At 36.3% G+C, this 26,899-nt stretch overlaps 1 protein-coding gene across 2 annotated transcripts; it reads right to left on the minus strand.

Moving 5' to 3' along the window:
• Positions 1-337: 337 nt before the first annotated feature.
• Positions 338-26,899, minus strand: LOC140753459 (rhomboid-related protein 2). 2 transcript variants are annotated; one of them, XM_073088071.1, is made up of 7 exons: positions 26,463-26,899; positions 5,988-6,086; positions 5,164-5,523; positions 4,408-4,560; positions 3,299-3,474; positions 2,684-2,859; positions 338-2,194 (listed from the first exon to the last, which is right to left on the minus strand). In XM_073088071.1, the coding sequence occupies exons 2-7, from the start codon at positions 6,015-6,017 to the stop codon at positions 2,070-2,072; spliced, it is 1,020 nt and encodes a 339-aa protein (XP_072944172.1). In that variant the 5' UTR covers positions 6,018-6,086; positions 26,463-26,899; the 3' UTR covers positions 338-2,069. The 2 variants fall into 2 exon arrangements, with proteins under 2 accessions (XP_072944172.1, XP_072944171.1); XM_073088070.1 differs by lacking the exon at positions 26,463-26,899 and adding an exon at positions 8,658-8,794.

Here is a 26,899-nt window from a genome sequence, read left to right on the forward strand (position 1 = left end):
TGCATACCTTTATAAAAAAATAAGATCTCAAAGGTATGTGAAGTCCCCCAATACGCACTTAGCCAGCGCGGTGGACTATGGCCTAATCCTTCTCATTATGAGAGGAGACCCGTGCCCAGCAGTGGGACAGTAATGGGTTGATGATGAACCTATCAGTGGCCGACGTCTGATAGGACTGTAATGTTATCTGGGGTTGTTTATGAGGATTACTATCGGGTGTACTGCTTGCTCGTTCGCTACCTCAATATTATTAAAGTTTCAAAGTCATCGCTCATATTATGCTCATATAAAGTAATGACATTTGTAGGTAAGGTACAAATAAATAAATACAACGCAGTAAGTATGTATAAAACCGAATTTTATTTCAGTCAGGTCAATGGAACGAAGTAGATATCCATTGATTAATGTTTTGATACAAAACAGTAACTCTAAATGATTTCCCAGAAATCAACAGAATATAATACAAAATGTACATCTTGTAAATTTTCATAAATTTTACATTAGTTAAATTTACATTGTAAAATTTTGCTATAAGGAAATTTAGTACCTATAAATATACATTTTATACAATTACAATTTGGTTCAGCTTAGACCCTTTAACTCAGAATATAAATGAAAATTAATGTTTATCCTAATAACATGCTTAACATTGCCTACATTATAGACTAGATGGACCAATCATTAGCATTATTATTAGGAAGTAACATTAAAGGTGGTCATTTCCCTTAATAATAATGTGTGTACTCGTAATAATGAGAAGTTGTAACATCTCTGTTGAATATCACAACCCGTAAAAAGTTCAAGTATTTTACATGACGATATTTTTTATTCTAACGCTGTTAGTACAGTAAGTAAATAATTCATTTGAATAACATGTTATTTTTAGTATGTTTAAGCGACCTTCAATGAAGTTATTGAAGGATTTAAAACCACCATTTAAAATAATTTTTGGTACACTTTGTACGATTATAAAAATCGTCGAAAATTTTGATGCGCTGATGAAATTTATATCGTTCATAAACATATGATAATTTTATCTATGTGTGCATTTAATTTTCAATCAAAAATTTTAGTTATTTATACCACTGGCCTATCGCTGCCGACAATCGATTCTGATAAGATCGATCTATCATTAAAAACTACTTATTGTGATTCGTAAGACTCATTTGCAAATTGTACGTGTTTAAGTACGTATATTAATATAATAATTAGCTACTTATCACATTACAATATTTGTGACAAAAATACGATTATAATGTTCGTCGGAAGGCGCATGTGCGTTTGTTAATAATGATAGATTTCTTTTGATAGCGTCATTGGCTTGTGACTTGGAATTTGTACTTTAAATTTGCCACAAAGTTAATATAGTCTAATCAATTTCTAGGCAATACATCTAGAAAATTTAATTAATTGTGATCAAATCCTACATTATTTCATTTCGTAGTAACAATTCTTTAATTACGAGTGAAATAAAGATAATTTTGGTTATGCTTATGCTACGATATGGCTTATTCCTTTTACGGTAAACACTTAAAATTAGGCCTTTGGTAAAATTGTTTCACAAATTTTTCATTTGAAAAAATTTAATATGGCACTAAATTTAATGAGATTTAGTTAAAAGCAGACTAGTTTTACAGAAGCACCATTAAGTACAATGAGGTACTCTTTGAAAGTACTTAAGACTTATACCAAATTTGTATCTAAGCAGAGGCGTAGTGTGCCGGGTGGAGGGGACGGCGTATTTTGGGTACCAGCAAAATGTTTAAAATTACAATTTTTTGTACTTTTAAGTGTATTGCTAAAAGGAAGGCTATTGTTAAGCAAAGTTTACATTTATTGTAATAAAAACAACTTTTTTTGCGCCTATCTATTCCTATAGAGCAATGTTAACTTCCGCCGCGGTCCACTCAACCCCACGTTACGCCCCTGTATCTAACCTTAATTCAACGCCTCCACGCAATTGAACAAATCTTCTCATGCAATCGATCCTTAATCGTCATATTAGATATATCACAATCTTCTTTTGTATTACGTCAATGTTTTAAAACCTTCGAGGTTTTGAGTAATTTTCAGGTGTACGGGTCGATCTCGTACCAGATGATGTAGTGGGCAGCGGCGCCCAGCACTCCTAGCAAGAGGAGGATTGCAGAGAACACTCGACATGCTCGAATGTAGGTGTTTGAAATATTTTCACCTGGAACAAAAAATGTAAATTTAATTATAGTGCAATTTATAATATGACAGATCGTAAGAACTTTAGTAATTGTGGTGTGAGATTTTACGAGTGATTAATGTTATTATTGTGACTATTAAGAGGCCATACTTGCTCGCCCCTATTTATTATACTCGTATGTATCTTACCATTTAAATTAGAAATTTATGTGTATAAACTCAATTCGGTTTGGTGTCGATTTGGAAATGATATAGTTTTTCGGCGTAAATAATACATAACTTTGTTATATAGAACTGAAAGGTCAATCTAAGAGTTATATTGGTGACCTATTTCTCTCATTAAAAAAAAAAAATTGAATAACCTATGTTAGATACTTCGAAATAAATAATCTAACATATTTAAAAGATTTATTCAAATCGACCCACTAGGTTCTGGGACTATTCAATGCAAACAAACAAACAATCAAACCTTTCCTCCTTATGATATTATTATAGAAAAATAGGTAGTTACCAGTGAACACAAGGAACCCGAGCGGTACGCCAGCGGCGGCGCCCAGCGCATGCGCCGCCCACGCGACCTGCGCGAGGCCGGCGCCGCGCGGCTGCGCCAGCGCCCAGCAGCCCTCCGACACGCCCAGCACCACCACGCTCAGCGGTCGGAACCACCACAGCGGCACGTGGCCGAACCTGCACCAATTAACATACAGTTAATATAACGTCGATTTTATAACTTTATGTTTTGTTTATAAAAATGTATGTCTCTTTCTTAGAAATGGTCGAAGCGATGGGAATATTTGCATTAAAGTTTAAAGGTGTAAGAACCATTTGTGGTTCGACTCCAGCGGCACCACCGCCACACCTACTCGTATTTCTGCCTCATTACAGCGTTAAGCGCTGCTATGTTCTGATTTGAAGGGTGCGATAAAGGAGACATACTTTCCCGAGGCGTTTCAGTTTAGACCTCAGGGGTAGCGGCGTATTTGTGGTCGACCTCAGGTAGGAATATCGAATCCTATCTGGGGTTGATTACAGATGTCCATGGGTGGCAGTAGCCACTAACCATTAGGTGGACTGTATGCTCGTTTGCTACTCCTATATTAGAAAAAATCATTAAGAAATACCGTACCTCAAACAAACATTAGGCAGGTGCGCGGTGAGCAGTGCGTACACGGCGGCGGAGGCGCCGACGACGCGCACGCGCGGCTGCAGCGCGCCGGCGCCGAGCGCGCCTGCCGCAACGCCGCCCGCCCACACCGCCGCCACGCGCGCCCAGCCCTGCTCGCGCTCGAGACGCCAACCCAACTGCACAAATAAAAAATTGTTAAAATTACATAACGAAAATAAACACCGAAAAGTAAAATTAGAATGTTTTTTTTTCACGAAATGCGCGTAGAAAACTAGCGGTATATATCTTTAAGAGACGAGAATATTATCGACTCCCAAGTGGAATTGGAGTCCAACCTAAGGTTAGCCTAAAGACGCTTTTTTAATAATATAGGAGAAACAGATGAGCATGCAGTCCTGATGGTAAGTGGCTACTGCCGCCCATAGACATCTATAATCAATCCTTGATAGGATAAGGTATTCCTACCTGAGATCGGCCACAGGTGCACTGTTACTCCTAGGACTTAACTCTAATTATTTTTACATTAATATGTTTTTTATCGCTGTAAATTACAGACATTGTCTATTTCAGTCTCCCATAAGCATCCCATAGCATTGTTGACAACCTTTCCTTTCGCCGACTTATTCAAATAAGGAACTGCAATTTAATTTTTCAATTTACGTCCCGAGTAACGAGTACTCACACTACGCAACCTCCCTACCGCCTACAGAAACCTCCCCTTACCAAAGCTATAACTACGTTTAAGGTCGACCACAGATGCATTGCTAGTATTGCTACCCCAAAGGATTTAAGCTGAAAGTCTAATCAAACCACGAATGTATGTATCCATCTACTACCTTCAGATTACTTGAACTTTTTACTTGAATATCATTTACTAAACTTTTTCGTACGCGTATACTTATCGTATTTATTAATAATAAAACGCTTAAACGGTTAAAGTTTCTTAAACCATTTCTACACTCTCAGCCCCACGCTAGGATTCCTTGTATCATGGGTGCCATGGATACACACAGAGACAAATACACAAGCACCCAAACCAAGAAACAGAAACTTGAATTCATCATTTAGATTTCTGTCTGGCCGGGATCTGTATAATTAAGGACACTTACAGCAAGAGCAACCAGTGCGTTTAGCGCCAGGTGTCCCGCCCCTGCGTGGATGAAGCCGTACGTAAACAGTCGCCACGGCTCCCGCCACCACGCACCCGACGGCCACTCCAAGTGCTTCTGGAGCCACTCAGGACGACATAAATGAATCAACACCTGGAAAAGAATAATTGAATGAGAATACACATGATAATTTCAGAATTAGATAAGCGAATGAGAAGAAGATTTTTTATAACGTAGAAAACGACCATGCAGTCCACTTGATAATAAGTGGCTACAGCCGCCCAAGGAAATCCGTAATCAACCCCAAATAACATAAAAATCCTACCTGAGGTCGACCACAGTTGCGTTGCTGCTGCGAGTGGAAATAACTCTAAGATAAGTATGTCTCCCTTACCACACCTTGCATTACGCAATACAGCAGCAGAAAAAGGTGTGGCTGTGGTAAAAATATTCAAAATACACAGTAATAATTTAAATTCAATTAAATGATAAAATACTATGACTATGAAATAATACCACAAACTACGTCAAATGAGTTAATTATAACTATTTATGTTAAGGTATTTTCGGTATTTAATTTACTAAGTAACAATGGATGTTGCAAAATTGACGTCAAAATGGTATCCAAATAAGGTCAATTGTGGTTTTGTGTTTCCCTAATATACCTATAGACTTCTCTTAATTGATTATTGAGGTAATTATTACCACCTTAATAATGAATGAATTAAAATTCTAAGTATATTCAATTAAACTTACTATTAGTACAATCATTGTGATAATGAAGTAAGGCGGCCTCAGCACTACGATGAGCTTCTCTTTTCTTCTCTGGAACTTCGATTTCTCTTTGGGCTTCACTTTCTTCGCTATTTGAGGGCATTTTGTATGTTTCTTAATATCCTTTACACCTAACGTGAGACCAGCTTGGAGACGGGTTTGTTTCTGGACGTTCGGACTAAGTAATCGCCTGTTCTCTCCCGGACTATTCGTTCTGCTATCGTTTAAACGTTCTAGCTCTTCGTTCTCCACCCACGCGTTGGCTGGTGGCATCAAGTGTGGTAGGATGCGCCTTCCATGCACCGGCACATGAAGAACATCTTTGTCGTTCAGTTGCTCCACCTACAAACATAAATACAAACACAATTAGTTAAGTCACACAATTCCCACCTAAAAGGTGACACCTTTGAGGGATGCTTTAAATCATACAATTGAAGTTCATTAAGATAATTATTAAGAATTTATTATTCGATGATTCTTGCCCTAAGACCCATATACACACCAGTGGTAATTTAGATAAGAATTGAATAGTTCATAAGAGTCAATTAAAATGATTGACACATGTATTGGGAGTTGATAATTAATAACATGTTAATTATACCTTGTCTCACCAATCATTCTAAAAAATATAGCTTACAGAGGTGATTAAATGTACTTAAAGGCGTGTTCAAAATATTTTACTGTTATTTTTTTAAATATTATTTATTGTTAACTTATTTATTAATTTATACAATATTATTTTTGTTTGTTTTTATATTTTTTATGTACTATTTTTTTTTTTTTATGGAATAGTGAAAAAAAATAACCTCTTCGTAGTATTCCGCATCCGGAGCCATTGTGTCCTTCACCAACTTTGCTCATCTTCCACTTGAGAGGGTTCGCTGCGCGCTACACCTGCCCCATCGCTGAGGACAAATGATGCTGTTTAATTATCTCCCACAAATTTATAGCTGTTTTATAGGAAAACGCGGGCTCACATAAATAGCCCGACCGATGAGGAATTCCCTTAAATGTTTTACAGGAAAATAAGGCTTATCTGCAAATTGCTGTGGTTTCAGCTCATCCAATAAATCTGTATATATGTAATATTATTTATTAATATTATTTATCGTTCCTGTAGGCAGTTCCGGTCATGTGCATAACTTAAGTTGTGAAATGTTTATGCATTAATTATAACTCTATATTTTTTTCTTGAAATGCTTGTAAAAAGCCGACTCCCAATTATTTGGATTTTGTTTTAATATTGCATTTATTTTACCGTCTTCTCATAAAAAACTCGTTTTGTCAAATGAATTACAAATACACACAAAATTGCCGTTTTGTAAGCTAAATAAAAACTATTTATTATTTTTACGTTGAGTTAAGTTGTGAAAACTGCATTATGATATAATAATTCTCTAAGTTCAAAGTTGCAAAGATTTTTACAATTAGATTTGAGTAGAACAATGAATTTCCGTAGTCTCTATCTCGTTTGTAAGGAGATAGGAGATACTGTAAATTATGAATTCTACCGGTATTAGGACTGCCAGCACGTTTCAAGCAACACTAGTTTGTAGTGTACAATAAACTACAATTAATTAAGTGTGTAATATTATTATGTCAAGACCTCAAATCCGAACATTTATTTACCTGTAAGGATGTTTGTTTGCAACGAAGTTTAATCTAAAGACTTAAGTATTTTCAGCGTTATGTCTTATTAGACATGTTTACAACAGGAACCAGTAGCTCAATAAATCGCATAATAATTTACTCACGCATGACAACTCGTATTATTATTATGAGATTTCGCAATTGTAGGTGGTAGAACCCTTGTGGTTTGACTCCGGCGGTACCACTGCCACACCGCCACCGCCACTTACTATCAGGTGGACTGCATGTTCGTCTGCTACTCCTATATTATATTTTTTTTTTTTTTTTTACTTGAAGCAATCAATATTTGATTGCGATATTTCCGAGAATCATTACATGCCGAAATTTAGTACTTATGAGAGACTACCAGATGATGGTATAATACAGGATATGTTTTTATTTTTAAAATGAGCTTCTCGATTTTCTATCATAGAAATACACTTTTTGCAGTATTCATTTTCATTAAGAAACATTTCCCCCTAATCCTTACTTTTTATCCCACATTAAATATTATCTATGTATACTATGAGTATACATACATGTCAATACTCAAAACATTATCCCCTTTCATTTACCTAAGTGTCTGTAAAACTAACATAGCCCAACCATGTAACGATCTCGCTTCAAAAAAACCTTTTTTTTCCAAAACAGGTTAATATTCAACATTGTCCTTCTTTTAAGTCTTCCGTGATGTTCATTTTATGTAGTGTTTCGTCTGTGAGCTAATTACGCCGGAAAACTAAAAGGCCTGCAATTAAAATTGTAAGCCTGTAATCTAAACCTGTGTTAGCAGAAAATGCAAACCGCAAAAACGCTTTCGTAAGTTACTTATGTCTCAGTTGAGTGTTGTTTATCAATATCTATTTATACTTAAATAAAATTCATCATCATTATCATCATCATATTACTGCCCCACTGCTGGGCACCGGTCTCCTATCATAATGAGAAGGATTAGGCCATAGTCCACCGTGCTGGCCAAGTGCGTATTGGTAGACTTCACACACCTTTGAAAACTTTTTTTAAATTTCTCAGGTATACGGCACGTTTCCTCACGATGTTTTCCTGCACCGTTTAAGCAACTGATAATTTACTTCTTATACGCACACAACTTTGTAAAATCAGAGGTGCGTGACTGGGATTTGAACCTCGGACCCCTCGATCAAGAGGACGAGTTTCTTAACCACTAGGCTATCATTCCTATTCTCAACTATCATTAAAATCGTAATTTTTTTTTTTTGGTTATGATATCATAGGTAGAGATTTTATAATTCAAACATTCCAAATTCAATACTTAAAATATCTAGATTTATTTTCAGTTATACAGAAATAAAGATCAGGACAAAATTACGCACATACTTATTGCTAGTCTGTAAAAGAACTATGCTGCAACTTACAAAAGAAGTAAGCTTTTAAGATCTTGTGTCTACGATGATACGATGGACGGGAGATTAGCTTTTATGTAGGTTTCTGTGCAAATCTGGTGCAAATACGTAGGTATGCAAAGAGCAAAACTGTGTCATTTGAATTCAAGTAGGCACCATATATATAGTTCGTAGTTAATTCTTACTGTCCTATAACTGGGCACGAGTCGCCTACTCAAAGTGGTCACAGTGGGTTGCTGGCCAAGTGCGAATTGGTACAGTTCACACTCTTTGGAGAACTTTTTTTTAAGTACGATAGAAGAAATCTTCGCGAAGAAACCTTCTTCGCGAAGGTTTCTTCTTGGTCTTCAAAGGAAAACTTGATGTGCCACCAGTAAAAACGGTGATAAATAAATTCTCATATGAATTGTTTGACAATGTGGTAAGCCTTTCTTTATATATAATCTTAACTTATCGACGTCTTACCATTAAAAGTGACTAATTTATGTCTGCGCCATGTAGGTATCAATAAATTATGGGTACTTAAACACCTAATAATTATATGAATAAAGATAAGAATTACACTTGTTGCCATTGACCTAATAAACTTGTCAACATTTCAATAATTATGTCATTTAAACAAAATAATGAGACAAAAATATGGCAAAGATAAATAATAAAACGATGCGTTCATCATTATTAAAATTTTATCATTCATTTATATTATAAGTTGAATTGGATGTGTCATGCAAGATGTGATAAAAAATTTATGTGATGTGATAAAATATAACGGAGGGCAAGTCGTATCCACTGAGCGTTTTAAGCAATAAATTACCCATCCAACTATCATGTAATTATTTTTCTAATTTACAGAAATTATACCGAGTAGAAATGACACCGAAAAATCTGTATTTTTTTCCACTTGCGCAGATATGTCTACATAGATAATAATAAGAGGCATTCTATTCATATAGATATCTTTTATATAGATCCTAACTACTCACAAATTCATAGATAATGCCTAAAATGTAACTTTTTTGCTTATTTAAGCTTATTTAAATTTTGTTTTAGGACTCTGTGGACTACGTACAATGTGTAAATTAAATATGTACGTAAATACAATTGTTCAATCATTTACAACTTGTAGGTGGGTAGATGTAAAAAGTCGTTTCTTACGACCAGTCTTCGTATTGCGCTCGGCGAGTTCTTACGGCCGTTCTGTACGTGCCCTCTCGCTCCTATTTTCCGTGGATTGGTAGTGCTACCGCGTGTGCCTAGTGAAGTACAAATAGACTACTCCTCAGGAAGACCAGGCCTAAAGGCGTCCTTAAGCTACTTGACAGCACCGTGCGCCTCTGACACGATTTGAATCTACACATCGATTTGGAACACAAGGTTGGTGGTTTTATCTACTCATCTGCTGGATCTCGGATTGCGCCATACCTTTTATAATATTATACAGAATACAGTTCACATTATGGTTAGACACGCTTGTGTGTATCGCACAAAAATAATGTATTAAATTGAATCTGATTTTCATATTAAACTGCGTAGAGTATTTCTATTTGGCTTTGGTCTAAGCAGGTTGTGGACTATGCTCACTCAGTATTCTCGAAGCACGGCGGTAGTTGTCAGCCGACGCCTTTTACGACCATCGGATGTCTGGATAGCTGTCAATAGATAGATGGGGCTTGAGATAGGCGTAATAGAATAGGCATTGCGTGTTGATTGGCATTGAGGTGCAATTGTTTTAAAGGTATGCTTTTGCATAAAATTTTATAGCTTCTTGCTACTTTCATTATGTTTAACACGTACCTAATAGATAAATTTTCTTTGATTTTAGAAAAAAAGGGACGTCGTCACAGTATCCCGCGACTCTGAGTTAACACTCCTTTTCCAAAGAAAATATGATCGACGATGAACCAAAATAATTTTGATACAATACTGATGAACCATCTTTAATATTCAAGATTTTAAATTTTGTGTTATAAATTTTAAAAGACGGATTAAGACCTTTCTCTAGCACGAGCAGTAATATATTTAATCGACACTTTAAAAGACCTCCCGCGATCATTTGGATTACAACCTGACTAGAGATCAAACCTGGATCTGGGAAAATTAGTCGAATTCTTCGGCATCCGATTCGTCGAAAATCCGATTATGTGGTATTCCTGTTTCGTGTTCCAATTCCGTTGCAATATTCAGAATGCGCTCCAGTTCCGTAAGCCTCATTACACACCCACAATGCTCCAGCGAGGAGTTACGGCTCCCGCAGGATAACAGGTTCAATTTTACTCCCAATTTACCAGAATAATCGGTTAATGTTGTGCACCATTTAATACACACAGTGCCTTTTAATTGTTCAGTTTGTTTTACGGGTTAAATGACATTATTATATTTAACTACCTGACCCGGCAAACGTTGTGTTGCCATATAAATAAAAAAAATGTTAAGGATGAACGACCCTTATCACTTAGGGGTATAAAAAATAGATAGTAGCTGATTCTCAGACCTACTGAATATGCATATAAAATCGGTAAAGGCGTTTCGAAGAAGTACGGTAATTAACATTGTGACACGAGAATTTTATATATAAGATTAATTTAGGCGAAATATAAATTGTGGTAGTACTCACATACTACTTCTACTACAATTATTATCTAATGACAAGTATTGGTGTAAGATGTAGCAAATAACAATACATTTGACAGATAAGTTCTATGTTCTGTTTGGAGCAAATGACAGAAATATATCAGGGAGTTTGCAATTTGCATGCAATATAGCAAGTTTAACTAATTAAAAATAACGGTCAAGTGAGTTGGATTGGCACACAAAGTGCTTCGAACTTAATGTGTTTTTATTTCGTTCAGTTTAAGATAGAAGAGCTACAACTAGATAGATAGATAACGCAAGCCCTACTCATGATCTATTTTTATTATTTATTGTTTTTTTAGTTTGCTCTAGATTCACAACGATTCACGATCGTCAAAAATATTTTTTTAAACTAGGGCAAAGAGAGAGAGCTTAATATTTATAACAGGGTTCCGTTTTAGCCGAACCTTAAACTTAATTTGACGTTAATTAAATCACACATAGTTGCATCATGACATGTCCTGTTTGTTTACTTAATATGAAGTTACCTTTAACACAAATAGAACACAATAGGGTAGGAAAATCTATATTTAGCGGAACAAATTATGGTGCTAATTAATTCCTACACAGCTAGCAGCCCACCCACGTTCTGCTGACTAACCCATTGTCCGGTTGACCGCAGTTAAGCAAAACAATTATTTTGATCAATAATAATTAATTATTATGTTATGCATTATGTAATGTTTCTATTTTGGATATTGTTTGTTTTTAATGAAAATGAAAATTCGACTTCGACGACTCCAAAAAAAAAATGATGTGAGTGAATGAATTATATAATTGTTATGTTACATAATTATTATATAAGACGTATAAGTAAATGTTTTTTCATTACCTAGTTCTGAATTCTACGGTTCTGAGTTCTGAATTATACCTATAAGTAACTAGCAATTACCCGCTGCTTTGTTCGCGGAATTTTTAAAAACAGTAATTTTTTGAAGTTTTGGAGAATAAGTCTCTGTTTCGACGGCGACGTCACTTTTTTTCTTTTTTTTATAATATAGTAGCAGATGAACATGCAGTCCACCTGATGGTAAGTGGCTACTGCCGCCCATGGACATCTGTAATAAACCAGATAGGATTAGATATTTCTACCTGAGGTCGGCCACAGATGCGTCGCTACCCTGGAGGATTAAACTGGAATGCCTCGAAAAAGTATGTCTCCATTACCACACCCTTCAAACACGGAACACAGCAGCGCCTAACACTGCTATTATTAGGCAGAAATAGGTGTGGCGGTGGTGCCGCCGGAGTTGGACCACAAAGGGTTCTGCCATCTTCAAATTCAATTATTTGAGAGTCGTCTTCTATTACTTCCTGCTTCTCTGGAATCTCGTAGGCTCACTGTCCTTAAATACAGCGGTTCTTACATAAAAATGTTCATGTGTTAGTGACACACACCATGTATGACACAAGTTTGTGATAGTCATGGAATTAAAAAAATAAAAAGTTTTTAAAGGTATGTGAAGTCTACCAATTCTCTCTTGACCAGCGTGGTGGAATATACCCTCAACCTTCGCATTCTAACAGGAGACCCGTGGGACAGCAGACCCCTGCCCATCAGACGAACAGTAATTGGTTGATGTTGATGATGAATGTTATTGTAGATGATGTAACCATGTTTATTTAACAATATTATAAAAAAAGAATTTCAGTCACGATTTGATCCAGTACTTGTTTCCTGACTTGATTGTATTGTCACGTGTAAAGACTCGTGTGTCTACTAGGAAAACCACGGGACTATATACTAGGGTACACTTCAGGAGTAGGTGTGTAAAGCGCAGTGTTAAATCCACAACTTTAATCACGACACGTGAATTTGATATCTTCAGTATAAATACTAAATTATTTATCTAAACAATTTTTACATTTAAAAATAAGCTGTTTTGAACTCTTTGTGCTTTCATATCGATACCGCCTTTACTGCTTCCGTATAACAGCAGTATGGTATTGACCTGTTTATTATTAATTAATAAGATATTTATTTTTGGATATTATATAATTATATGTATTTAACAGAAAACTGATAGAATCGATAGGTCGGCTGAGAAGGTATGTACTTCATCAATCCTAGTGTGAAGTACTTTGATCTAATATCTACAGAAGTATAGCGTTGGGTTAGTAACTAAAATTCGGCGGCTATTTATATAAAGCCAATTAAATGCGGTCAAATGCCATTAAGCAGATAACCCAAAAACGAATTTTAATGCATTAATTAATTCCACTATCTACTTTTGCGGTATCACTGCTCTCAAGCACCAAAATTAATTATTGCAACAAATGCGTCATACTGATAACCGCTTGTAAGTCTTTATGGTAACCATTCCGCCGTCCGCGACCACAATGGATCATCCAATATGACCCAGATCACGAGCATATACTCAAATATTGGAAAATCGTGGACTTATTTCAATATTAGGACAAAACCACAGTTATACATATAACTTTAGTTGAGTAACTTATTTTATACTTGTTAATCTTCTGAAATTCACTTAAAACTATTTGAATACAGTATAATTTGGCCAAGTTTTAAATAAATTTTGATTTGAAGGTGATGTGAAAAGAAACTTACAGGTTCTGTACAATCCGCCGCACCTTTTTCTGTCTTATAATACTAGTCTTCAATGCTTCTGTTTCGGTTTATAGGAGGTAAGGGAAACGTTAACTATGTTTCTCTTACGACTTTTCTGGGGCGTTCTAATTTAGTCCTCAGGGGTATTAACGACTGTGTGGCTGAGTTAAGACTTAGTTTATCTTTTTTTTTCTTAACGAGGGGATACCTTCAAAAGGTACCCGACGACGTGGGAGCGACGCTGGGTTATGTGGGATTCTTACCGCACTAAAACCCCCCCGGTGGCCGTTCTCAACGCTTGTTGGGAGAACTCCGGGATCTCCGACGGAACGCAGCCGGAGTCCTCCAAGCGCGATGCCCCGATCGGGCTCTGCCCTGGGGGAGCAGTATTCGCTCCTCCCGCACCATCTGGTGTTCACGACGGTATGCGACCACACATAACGCCGTCCTTCCCGGGGTCGCTTACTGGACGGCTCGAGCTCCCACTCTTGCCGCCCGCAACCCCGGAAGCCCCCTTTTAGTCGCCTCTTACGACAAGCAGGAGTTACAGTAGCCCTATTCTAGTCCCGGAACTATAGGTACAAATACTTATTTTATCTGGGGGTCGATTACATATGTCCATGGGCGGCAGTAGTCACTTACCATTAGGCAAAGAAAATGCATTTCGCATTTTCGTTTCTTACTTTATGTTATAAAAAAGCATTTTCTCAATCCAAATATCACAAAAATGACACGAAAATGTTATTAACATCAAATTCACAGCCTACTACATAAGTCTTATAAACTAACCTGTACATGTATTGTTTAGTTTAAATTTCTCAGCTTAATATTGTTTTGTTCTGGATACATATTTACAATGTTAACAAACCACGAAAACAATTAGTACACTATGTGTACTAATTATGTTTTCGTAATAATAATATCTCTTCCTCTCAATAAAATAATATTATGTACATCCATGTACACCCATTTCTGCCTTAAAACATACTGATATTTTGCAGCTTTTATTGTTTTGGTCTGAAGAGTGTGATAAATAGAGCTACTATCATTTTTAGGCTACAAAGTACACACAAATGTAGTGTGTTTAAACACTTTTAATATAAGGGATTTGTGTGTGTGAGATTGGTATCGAAAATATATTAATTTTCGCATGGTATTTATTTTTCAATGGTACATACGTAGACCCTAAATACAGGACAATATTAACTATTATTGTACGGTTGGCAACCCTAGCGATAAGGGTGAAAGAAACTTATATTAGGCGGTCCAAGACATATTTCTCACGAATGTCAACGCATTTTTCGCCGACAGGTAATCCGATACTATTAGGTCTTAATATTAGATGTGAGATATTAGATGCCTTTATTGATAGATGGACTGCATGCTCGTTTTTATTATATTGTTAGGAACGACGTAAACGACGTAGTAAGAAAATTTTATTGTCAAATGAGGGTATTAACTAAAAGTAGGTGTATTAAAGGGCAATGTAGATCGTCTACTGGGCTGTCCCTGTAGTTCCGGGACCAGAATAGGGTTACGGTATCCCCTGCCTGTCGTAAGAGGCGACTAAAAGAGGCTTTCGGGGTTGCGGGTGGCGAGAGTGGGAGCTCGAACTGCCCGGCCAGCGACCCCGGGAAGGACGGCAGTCTACCGTCGTGCGCACCAGATGGCGTGGTGAGCGTCAAGCTCACCCGGGCAGACCCCGACGGGGCAAGGCGCTATGAGGACTTCGGTTGCGTTCCTTTGGAGATCCCGGAGTCCTCTACGCAGCGCCGAGGAAGGCCACTGGGGGGGTTTTAGTGCGGCAAGAATCCCACATAACCCCGTGTCGCTCCCACGGCATAGGGTACCTTTTGAAGGTTTCCCCCTCGTAAACAAAAAAAAGATCGTCTACTGGGTAGTTATTTTCCGATATTTTAGAACGTTACTCTGCCACTCTTGTTGTAAAATTGCTCATTTGTGTTTAATTTATTTAGAAAAGTAAACTAAAGGTTCTCGGTTTATAAAAGTTGTTTTTATAAATAATTTCCTGACGAGGTTTTTGATATAATTTCGTGACAATTGAATCTGAGATATTTTTAAACTCTAGGAAACGTTTGCAAGAAAATATTCAAGAAGTCTTAAGTATCCTTTATAACTTTCCTTATTATTTGGATTCCCCGTATCTTCATTTGAATATATGCGTATTTCATGCAATCATTTGCATCCTTATTGTCTCGCGTCTAGCCTGAAGGATTATGCATGAGGTGTTTATTGATTTTTGAATTATACGCTTAGACGGTACAGCGACTGTGCAGGGCTTTCCTGATGTGATCATGAATATCTACCACAACGTATCGATCTTGTAAAGATAAGTAAAGGATTTAGAACAATGGAACGAAAGACCACGAAGAAGTGGAGGTATTTTGGAGTGTGTGACATCTTACGTGTACATTAAGCCTTAATCCTTAGCGTAAAGTCTTATACCTTACATTTACATTTACAATTGCTAGTTTAAATTACCTAACTCGCATTTACCTAATGACGTCACGCGTCCATGGTGATATGTGGGACAAAAATTTGGGACAAACCGATAAACCACAAGTTTCAAATTTCACAATGACGACTATTACATTAATTTGATCCGCATGTGCTTCTTGCGATCCAGACTACGGAAGTTTCAAGGTGAAGGCCGTCAGAAATAGTCGATTGCGCGCTTCTCGACAATAAATAAAAATATTAAATTTATTGCCACATTTATGGCACCCATACAATTTATTACGGCCAGTAACCATTATACTCAACATACCTACGTTGATATTTTCGTATTTCGTCTTCGTTCGTCTTATTACTAGGGAAGGAAGTATTCTGCGAATTATGCGCCGTTACAATATTTTATGTGGCTTTAATTATGTCTTCGTTGCTACCTTTACACGCGTTATCCTTAATGTCATATTAATTTTATTTACCTATACAAATGAAAAATTAATTGAGTATCTGTCTGTAATTTAAAAAATTCTATATTTCATCGACTTTCCGATAGAAAAAGATATTTATTATTTTAACTCAGTTCAGTGGATTTTGTTATTTAAGTTCAGTTTGCAAGATAACAACGATAGGATGGAAGAAATACTCTTTTAGTTTTGTCTGTCTATCGATTTGTATACTTGTTTTGGTGTACCTACTCACTCATCCCGGTTATACTGTTTTTGGTGGTTTTTGGTCTGTTTGTCATATTTTTTTATACATTTCCTACCAGCTTTTTCATTTTCCACTTATCTTCGTATCGCTACAGGATAAATTTATGTGAAGCAATAAATCTTATGGCGTGCCTATAAATATTAATGTATAACAATATTAAATAGATAGTTAATTGTAACATCAATTAATACAATGTGTCCAATCAACACATGTTCTATTTTCAATTATCCTTATTCATAAAACCTTTATTATTACAGGAATAGTGAACCTGGGATTTACGTGTCTAGTTTCCTGATGATAACCCTTGTTTAGTTAATGTGTTGGGCTAAACCAGACAAAGATAACAATCTTAACCTTAAATGGAATTTGTTATGATGGCTAAGCACTAAGCACTTTGACTTGTAGCTCGTAGTATGACTTTTTTATATAGGAATAGCAGGCGAGCATGCAGTCCACCTGATGGTAAGTGGCTATTGCTACCCGTAATCAACCCCAGATAGGATTAGATATTCTTACCAGAAGTCAGTCACAGATACGCCGCTACCCCTGAGGACTAAGCTGGAACGCCTCTGAAAAGTATTCCTTACAAAACCCTTAAACCAAAACACACCAGCGCCTAACACTGTTGTTAGGCAGAAATAGGTGTGGCGGTGGTGCCGCCGGAGTCGAACCTAAGGGTTCTACCACCTTATAAGTTATCATTGGCAGAGGTTATAGGGGTCTCCTCTTAGAACGAGAACATTGAGCCTATTATGCTGGCCACGTAGGATTTGGTATATTTCACGTATATCTGAGATTTCACGTGAGAACGTAAACAATGGAGTAATCTTTATTCCGCTTACCACGTTTTCCTTTAACAGTAAAGCGAATTTTAATGATAAGTAACCTATATACATTTGAGAGCGTCCTCAAAATGTTTTCGTTTACGTTTCCGCTTAAATGATAACCCCACTACGAATTTCAATATAACTTCCAAAACTGTAACATATGGAATTCATGGGCAGATCAGGCTTCTCACAATTCAATATCAAAATTTTGTGTTTTAATATTCTAGTAGCGTCCTGCGTCGCTGATTCAAAGAGTACGAAATATTTTTATAACGGGACGCATTAGACGAATTACTCAATTTCCTTGGCCAGACATAGTACGCAGCGAAATGCAACGCAAAAACAAAAGGGGGTTCCATTCATTATAATTCCCATGGCAGCCGGGCGTGGTGTTGAATTCCATAATGGAAAAGCGTTTCATATTTTTAATGACGGCCAGGAGAAGTGGTGTCACTGAACTATTGATTCACGTGTCGAGTGCGTGTCGGGCTCCGAGGGCTTAACAATTTCATGAAGGCTCTACGGTAAATACGGCTCACAAGGGTTATAGTAACCTGTAAAGAACCTCAATGTTACGCCGATGTACAGGCTTCAGCTTTGGATTCGCAGCTTTATCTCTTTAAGTGCTGCAATGCAGGATTTAGTCAAAAGGCTTAGTTTTTATTATTTTTTACGAGCTGCCGCGCTTTACTGCTGTGCTTTGGGCCCGCTATAAATAAATACTCATAATACATTTTCTGCAATACGGCTTCCTATGTTATTGTTGTTATGCTTTTATTGATTGTAGACTTTTTACCTTTTTTATTTTACTTCAAAATCCATTTAAGGGTAGACCGTACGACTACGATATGCGATTGCAGTGATTTTGTAGCCCTTTATACTTAGCTGGGTTAGGTCTTTACAGTTTGCTAAACAAACAAGATCGGATCAAATATAACCTGATATAACGATGCTGAAGGGGCATATTGTTTGTTTAAATGCATTCTAAATGTATTTTAAAATTCTTAAAAGTTTATTGAATATTTCTGGAAATAACGAATAATAAAGAATTGTTCAACGCGAACACAATTGAAATTGCGGGGACAACTATGGAGTTGTCATTTATTATGATAGAGATGATATGATTATTCCATAAGAATCATATCATTATTCTATAATAATCATACCAAATTGAAATAAATAAATTGATTTGAAAAATCGTGATCTAATTATCCACAATCGCACTGAATGTTAATCTCCGTAGTATTGTGAAATAGGTGAACGTATAAACCCACAGTTTGGTTCCAGTGTTCCGATTACGCGTGTTATTACCGGCAGCGGACAGCGCGGACCTAAGCTCATTATGTCAACAGGGTAGTTTCAATCGTGGCTCTAGTTATACAATTATGTGCATTTAATGTTAGATATAGGTCAACGTATATACCCACGGTTTAATTCCAGTGTTCCGATTGAGCGTGTTTATGTTTCTGGGTTCCATATTCCACGTTCCACGACACACAACACTAACAGTATCCTTACGCACCGTACTTTGTACTATTTGTTACTTGCATAAACTAACCACTGGATTCCACGTTTGGGCGAACTTAAAACCATCTTCTCTCTTGAAGTTCCTAGGATGTTTCTTGATCTCTATTGCTTCTCTTACTAAACGAGGAAAGTAATGACGCTCTGTGGAGATCACCTGAGGTTTATGTAATTCAATCCAGTGTAATGATTCCAGTGTTCCGATTACGTGTGTTATTACCGGCTTCGGACAGCGCGAACCTAAGCTCATTATGTTAACAGGGTAGTTTCATGTCGTGGCCCTAGTTATATATGCATATTGAATGTCAGATATAGGTCAACGTATAAACCCACAGTTTGGTTCCAGTATTCCGATTACGCGTGTTATTACCGGCAGCGGACAGCGCGGAACTAAGCTCATTATGTTAACAGGGTAGTTTCATATCATGGCCCCAGTCATGTATATTTAATGCTAGTGGAAATTAAGAACCGCGGTGATAGCCTAGTGGTTAAGAAACGCGGCCTCTCGATCGAGGGATCCGGGGTTCAAATTCCAGGCACACACCTCTGATTTTCAAATTTATGTGCGTATTAGAAATTAATTATCACTTGCTTAAACGGGAAGGAAAACATCGTGAGGAAACCTGCATACCTGAGAGATTTATAAAAAAAAATCTCAAAGGTATGTTGAGTCTACCAATACGCACTTGGCCAGCGCGGTGGACTATGGCCTAATCCTTCACATTCTGAGAGGAGACCCGTGCCTAGCAGTAGGACAGTAATGGGTTGATGATGATGGTGATGATGGAAACTAAATAATTTGCATCTTAAATCGTAATTGTTGAGTTGGGCAAATCATAATTATATAATCTTCTTAAATCACATCTATTTATATTCGAAACATACGAGTAAAGGTACAATTTTGATAAAAACATAGTCAGATCAAGATCTAGTTAATATTTCTTATTTATTACATATTTTATAAAAGTTTGTTTCTGTTTCCTTTAAATACGACCAAAGCCAAGCACGGTAGCTGTGTGACGCAACTTCGACTATAACATTTAAGCCGGAATAGTCGCAAAGGAATAACAAACACTAAGCATGTAATAAAAACTTTGTAACAGTATTCGTAATATCGAATATTTATTTAAATAAAGAATTTAGTACATTGTTTTAGTAAAGAGTGTGAAAACTAATTGCGCCCCTTTTTCAAGATGGCGGCCGGGGGCAAGAGTTGCGACCACCATGCAGTCCATCTGATGGTAAGTGACAAATGCCACTCTGTAATACTATGTTGCAACGCCTAGCATAATTATCATCATCAACCCATTATTGTCCCACTGCTGGGCACGGGTCTCCCCACAGAATGAGAAGGATTAGGCCATAGTCCACCGCGCTGGCCAAGTGCGTATTGGTAGACTTCACATACCTTTGTGTTTTTTTTTATAAATCTCTCTGGTATGCAGATTCCTCACGATGTTTTCCTTCACCGTTTAAGCAAGTGATAATTAATTTCTAATACGCACATAATTATTGAAAAATCAGAGGTGCGTGCCGAGGATTTGAACCTCGGACCCCTCGATCGAGAGGCAAGGTTTCTTAACCACTAGACTATCACTGCTTTTTACGCATAATTATACTTATACATAAATCATATCATTATAATTAGTATATTAAGTTGTGCACTAAGTAAATCAATGATATGACATAACTAGGCAATCCTCGTGATCCTTGATGAATATGTATGACAACCGACAGATCAGTAAAACCTTGACTATAATCGAAAACAACTGATCTTTGATAGACAGATAGACAACTCCATTTTTGGAACACGGAACACAATTTGCAACGATTGTGAATCTTTAATGAGTTAGCAAAAATGGGTCTAGGTTGTATCCCCAAGGGTAGGTCAAAAATTTTATAAACATACGCATGACACGATGCGTTTTATAAGGAAAATTGTAAATAATACATATTAATCATTATATTAAATAGGTAATAAGGTTAATTAAATGCGACTTCCAAGAATGCAAAACTAATTTTAAGATACATTGCTGAACATAAAATGTTAATAATAATTTTATTGGTCAAATAGTAGTCGAACTTGCATATGGGGATTCCGTAAAATAAAATTTTCATTTAATTTTTGTTATTATAACGGAACCGTTATAGATACTCTGTAAAAAAATCCTATCTATTGCGCATCTATAACTCAAGAGATAGAGCCCTGTGACAGACGGACTGACAGTGGAGGTTTAGTAATATGGTTCATTTTTAACCTTTGGGTACAGAACCTTAAGAAAAAAAATATAAAAGATTGCATAATAAAACTTTCCATCAAGTTTTGGAAGCACTTTTTTATATTTATACTTAAATGATAAGGCAGACGGACTACCTCATGGAAAGCAGTAACCTTCGCCTATGGATATTTGCACCACCAGAGGAATCGTCAATTCGCATGAGGTCAAATAGTTCCTCGGAACACTCACCATTGTAAAGTCGGTAAAACACAGAAGGAACCTATGTCCCTCCGCAAGCTCAAATGTTCTAACCGATCGGAGGTCCTAGAGTCGTTGACGATTCTGATAGTACGTTTATGATAGGACGTACGGAGTCAAGTGGGTTAAGTTGATATTGGGGTGCCCCTGCCCAGAGATGGGAGCAGTACTCCGTGTGGGGTCTCACAGTGCCTTATATAGAATGAGTTGCCCCGGAGTGAAGTACCGCTCCGCTCTGTTCAAGCCGCCTAGCTTTCTCGACGCCAACTTGGTCATAACGTCCAAATGACCCCGGAACTGCACGTCACATGATATGTCAACACCCAGGATCCCCATACTTTTATCAATGGTGAATATCTAGGAACCGTGGCGCTATGACGAATGGGTTTTTTAGCGGTAACGGATATGAGTGTCTATAACGGCATTTACAGTCGTCCGAAATATATAATTACTGTAATTTTATCTTACCGGATCCAGCGCTTACGAATATAATTAATGTTTTAATACTAATTTATGATTATTCAATTATAAAATTATGTTCGTATTACTTTGTTTGTTTAGTTTAGTAAGCCAATTATAATGGGCCGCGTAGTTACTGGTTGATTGAGATGTCTGTTATATCATCTAAGGTCAGTAACCTGATGTGGAACAATCCATTATTTCTGCTTTATATGGATGACAAGCGATTTTGTAGTTGGAGCACTCTTATCCATGTTTAAATCAGGGATGCTATACCGTTACCAAAACTATCGGATATCCTAAATAAACATATATACGAAATCATAACCGAATCAGATATAAAAGTTTCGAATAATTTCGGATCAGAGCGGAGTCTAAATAACACACTTTTATGTAAAGTTTTCGTCCGAGCCAGTCGACGACGCTATTATTTATTTTTTAATCAAATCATTTTCTATTTATATTTTCTTACGACTCCTTAAACATCGTTTCCGTAATTCCGCTTAAAATCCGAAATTATCCGAAACTATCGCACAATTTCAAATAAGTCCATATTATAATCGTATCCGAAACCTATAATTTTTTAATAGATCCGTATCCAGATCCGAAATATCCATAACATACTTAGTTTAAATCTGCCTGTAATAATAAACATTCATTATTAATTTAATAATACCTTATTTAGTGCTGATAAGTACGAATAAAAGAGATCACCCCATTATCACTCTTTAAAACTATGTCTTCGATAACATTAGAGTTTATCACCGAGTTTATCACTTATATAAAATAAGTTCAAATTCGCGGTTATTATTTATTGTAGAGTTTCATTTCAATATCAAGGATCATGAATAATCACATGAAGTATGTTTATCCACGTATTATTAAATAATTTATAATCATTGGAATCTTTATCCAATCCATCGTGGAGTCTTATCTGAGATCGATAACAGAATGTGCGCTGCAAGGGATTACCTTAGTACATCTCATGTTTGCGCAATATTAATGGAAATGGATAGATTCGAACCAAATTGACAGAATTTTACAGTTTTAAAACTGAGTAATCAGTTTTCTATCTATCTATCTATCTATCTATCTATCAGCCTTTAAAAGTCCACTGCTGGACATAGGCCACCCCTAATCTGCGCCGCTCCGACCTATCTTGAGCCGTCTGTATCCGGCGGTTACCCGCCGTCCGCTTCAGGTCATCAGTCCACCTGGTCGGGGGGCGTCCCGTACTCCTTTCCTCCTTTAGATAACTAAAGAAGGATTCCTTTGTTTTCTATCGAGTACATACTCCTTATATAAATTTAGAACAAGGCAGCTAAATTTAAGCGGACGTTACGTAACATTATGACTCTATTTTTTTAAGATTTGTTAAACAAATTTAAATACAAAACAGTAAGAACATATTTTAGCTTCACGCAGACCTCGGGACTCAATTTCCATAGAATTACCATTCGTTAGTTTTCATCCATAACTATAACTATAACATACTAACCATAACGGTTCTTTGCCTCTACAAAGGGGTAGACAGGTAGGGTGGATTTATTTACGCAAAAATAATTAAGAGGTGAGCGAAATGGGGAGGTTCACTTCAAAAAGGTTACAGATATAGGTAGGTACTTGATCCCTACTTACTCGGTTTTTTTTCGGATGTTTGTGCTTTTTAATTTTGATATGACTCGGAGCGGCTTTTAATTTATTACCTCTATTTTACTACACTTAATATAAGAAGTAAGTTGGAATGCATCTAAAATTAAGTAATGACCCCCGTGGCGGAGTAGCCACCATAATGGTCTGACGCGCAGAGGGTCCAGGGTTCGGCGCCCCCCCCCCCCCGGCCAGACAGATATCTGAATGATGAATTCAGGTTCCTGTTTCTGGGTCTGGGTGTTTGTGTATTTGTCTGTGTGTGTCTATGGCACCCACGAAACAGGTAATCCTAGTGTGGGGCTGTGAGTAGAAAACCTCTTTTTTTGTTACCCTTTTAATCAATTACTAATAGTTCAACGTGATATGGCCTATCTATTGCTGATATGATTCCCGCAGATGAACCATATCGTTATATATCGATCAATTAGTATTTTGTACTTGTTAATTAAATATTTGATAGCCTGATTACTACGGGCCAGTTGCATTCAGATTTAAATGCAGATTATCGAAAGCTAATGAAAGGCCTACAATTAGGTCAGCAAAACTATTAATATTAATGAAAGGGAAATGATAATTCTAATATAGACTTAGTAATCATATTAATCAGAAGTTTCTTTTTGAGTTTACGAGGGAAAAAAATCAATAATTTACATGTTTAACAAGGATCTGAGTTTCCAAACTTTAATCTAAAGCTAGTAGGTTATTAAAATAATCTAATATGGGCTTTTGAGTACTAAATAACAATATCGATAGATCAATAAAATTGGTCGAGAACTAGTAACTTAATAGGTTTTTAATTCAAGCCATAATTAAAAAATGAATATTAAATATTAATTTGGTAAAATTCTCAATCTACTAGTTTTTTGTTGGTAGGTGAATCTTGTTTCTTTTGCTGTACACAGTGCACATGATGACAATAAGACAACTACTGTCCATGGAAATTTATATTTAATCCCAGATAGATTAGAGTCCTGAGGTAGTACGCGAATGCGTTGCAGCCCGAGCTGAGGGCTGAATTGGAACGCTTCGTATAACTGTTTCTCCTTTACCACACCCTTCAAACAGAACAACGGAGATTAACATTGTTTATAAGGCAAATATAATCTGCAGAATCAGTGATAGGCAAGTGGAAGCAGTGATAGAATAGTGATTAAGAAAATCGGCCTCATTATCGAAGGGTCCGAGGTTCAATTCCCACACAAGCACCTTTGATTTTTCAAAGTTATATGGGTATTAGAAATTAATTATCACTCGCTTAAACGGTGAAGGAAAACATCGTGAGGAAACCTGCATACCTAAGATGCAGGTTTCCTTACGATGTTTATAATCCTGCATAATCCATATATATATAATACTTCATAATCCTGCATAATCTAAAAAACATGTGAAGTATATCAATACCCACTTGGTAAGCGCGGTGCACTATGGCCTAATCCTTCTCATTCAGACAGGAGACCCGTGCCCAGCAGTGGGCAGTAATGGGTTGATGATGATTATGATGCAAAATAATCTGTGGCGGTTCTGCCTTCGCAATAGAACTAGGAATGGTTTTACTACGTTTAAATATACCTAATTAGTATATCTAAAAGTTTTAGTGTATCTAAAAACAATTACATAATTTATGATGTTTACGCGTTGCGAATGATATCTATTAGTAATTCCGGATAAGCTGATAATAAAAATGGCTAAATATTTGCGTTGATTGTGTTATTTCATTTTACTACTACCTACTCGTAAATGCCGTGAATAAATGATTTATGAAACTATTTTAATATGATGGTTTTTACAAAAAAAAAAATAGTTGAATAAGCATAAGTAAAAGGTATTTTACTACATGTAACATATACATAATATACTTTGATAATATATATTTGATAAAGTTACTTTTGTGTCATATTCTGTGGTCATATTACAGTAGTACCATGCACTACATGCGTATTTTAACTAAATAATAGTTAACTATCTAAATAATTGTCATTACTACGCTAACAAAATCGTAATCATTTTGAAAAATTGTAATTGAACAGATTTAATTATTTTATTTTTTAACAGTAAAGATCTCTCATATCACCGTCAATGAATCCTTTGATATCCATTGCTAAACTAAGGCTTCCTCTTATAGGTGCAATTACTTGAATTATTTTTTTTTGATTTAATAGCTTAAAACTATATTTTTAAGGTCATATGCCCCATGATTGTAAGTGATTCGTGCTCTTTTTCCTAATCGCAGTCGCCCTTCAAAAAACTGTTCTCTAACAGTTATGGGTCCTCAGAGAAATGGAGCCAGCTAATTACTACCAGTTTATTGAATGGGCGTCATTGTGAGTATCAGGTACCAAGATAACGTTACAGTAAGTTTAATCCCTATTATGTTTTTCTAAGAAAGAAGTCATATTGTTATACCCGAAACGTAGTTACAATAGCGCAGGTATTTTTTATTTTATTGATTTTCTGTGACTAATATTCAAAATAATAGTTTTAAGCACTAAATAATAATAAGTAAGTATTCAATAATAGTTATAGTAATTCCGACTTTAGGGATTTAAGGAAAGATACTTATAAGTAAATGGTAAGAAAAATAAGTATGTATGTTATTTTAAGTAAGCTGGTCGGTAATATCTTTAAACCTTCACTTTATACATAGTTTCATTCAATTAATGTTACTATTTGTGCTATATACCTACAAAGATAAATACACGTAATAATATATGATCGAGAGAACGTGCAAGATAATTATAGACGGATAAGATTACGATAACAATAAGAATAATATAAAGCTTTATTATAGGCATTACACTACTAAAATTAAACAAACAGCAAACCGACCAAATCATGCCAACAAAACTGCTGAAACAAAATAAAACAGAAAACCGCAAACCGCCAGATTAAAAGCACGTCAACGTCAAGTAAAAGGAAAAACAATTCGCGAGCTGAAAACAAAACTACTCACTGAAAGGTCCCCGCCGCACTCGACAACCGCGATCAGCACTACACGCGCCGCGTATCGCGTATTGCGAGGCAACTGCCGAAACGCCGGCGGTGCAATGACAAGAACACACAAACCGAATAAATACGAAAATTCTACACACTGTAGATAAGCACTTTTCGTTGAAACCGTATGGCGTATGCCACTTTGATAGTAATTCAATCACTTGTTACGGTGCGTCACGGCGTTCGTTAAACTTTTATTGTACGTGAACTGTTACAATAACCTTCCTGTCCTATTCATTATTGTATCGTAAAACGGTTACGTCAATTTGCATTAACTAAACGAGTTCAACTTTGTTACACTAATTGCTTGTTACAATTATATAAAATGTAATGGCAACAACCTTGTGTTTCTCGGAATTAAGATATCACTTTTGTTTACATATCGCACAGTTCACC

This window comes from Epargyreus clarus, unplaced genomic scaffold (assembly GCF_041222505.1).
Source record: "Epargyreus clarus isolate Ecla_fem2 unplaced genomic scaffold, WU_Ecla_fem_2.2 ptg000026l, whole genome shotgun sequence".
Lineage (NCBI taxonomy): Eukaryota > Metazoa > Arthropoda > Insecta > Lepidoptera > Hesperiidae > Epargyreus > Epargyreus clarus.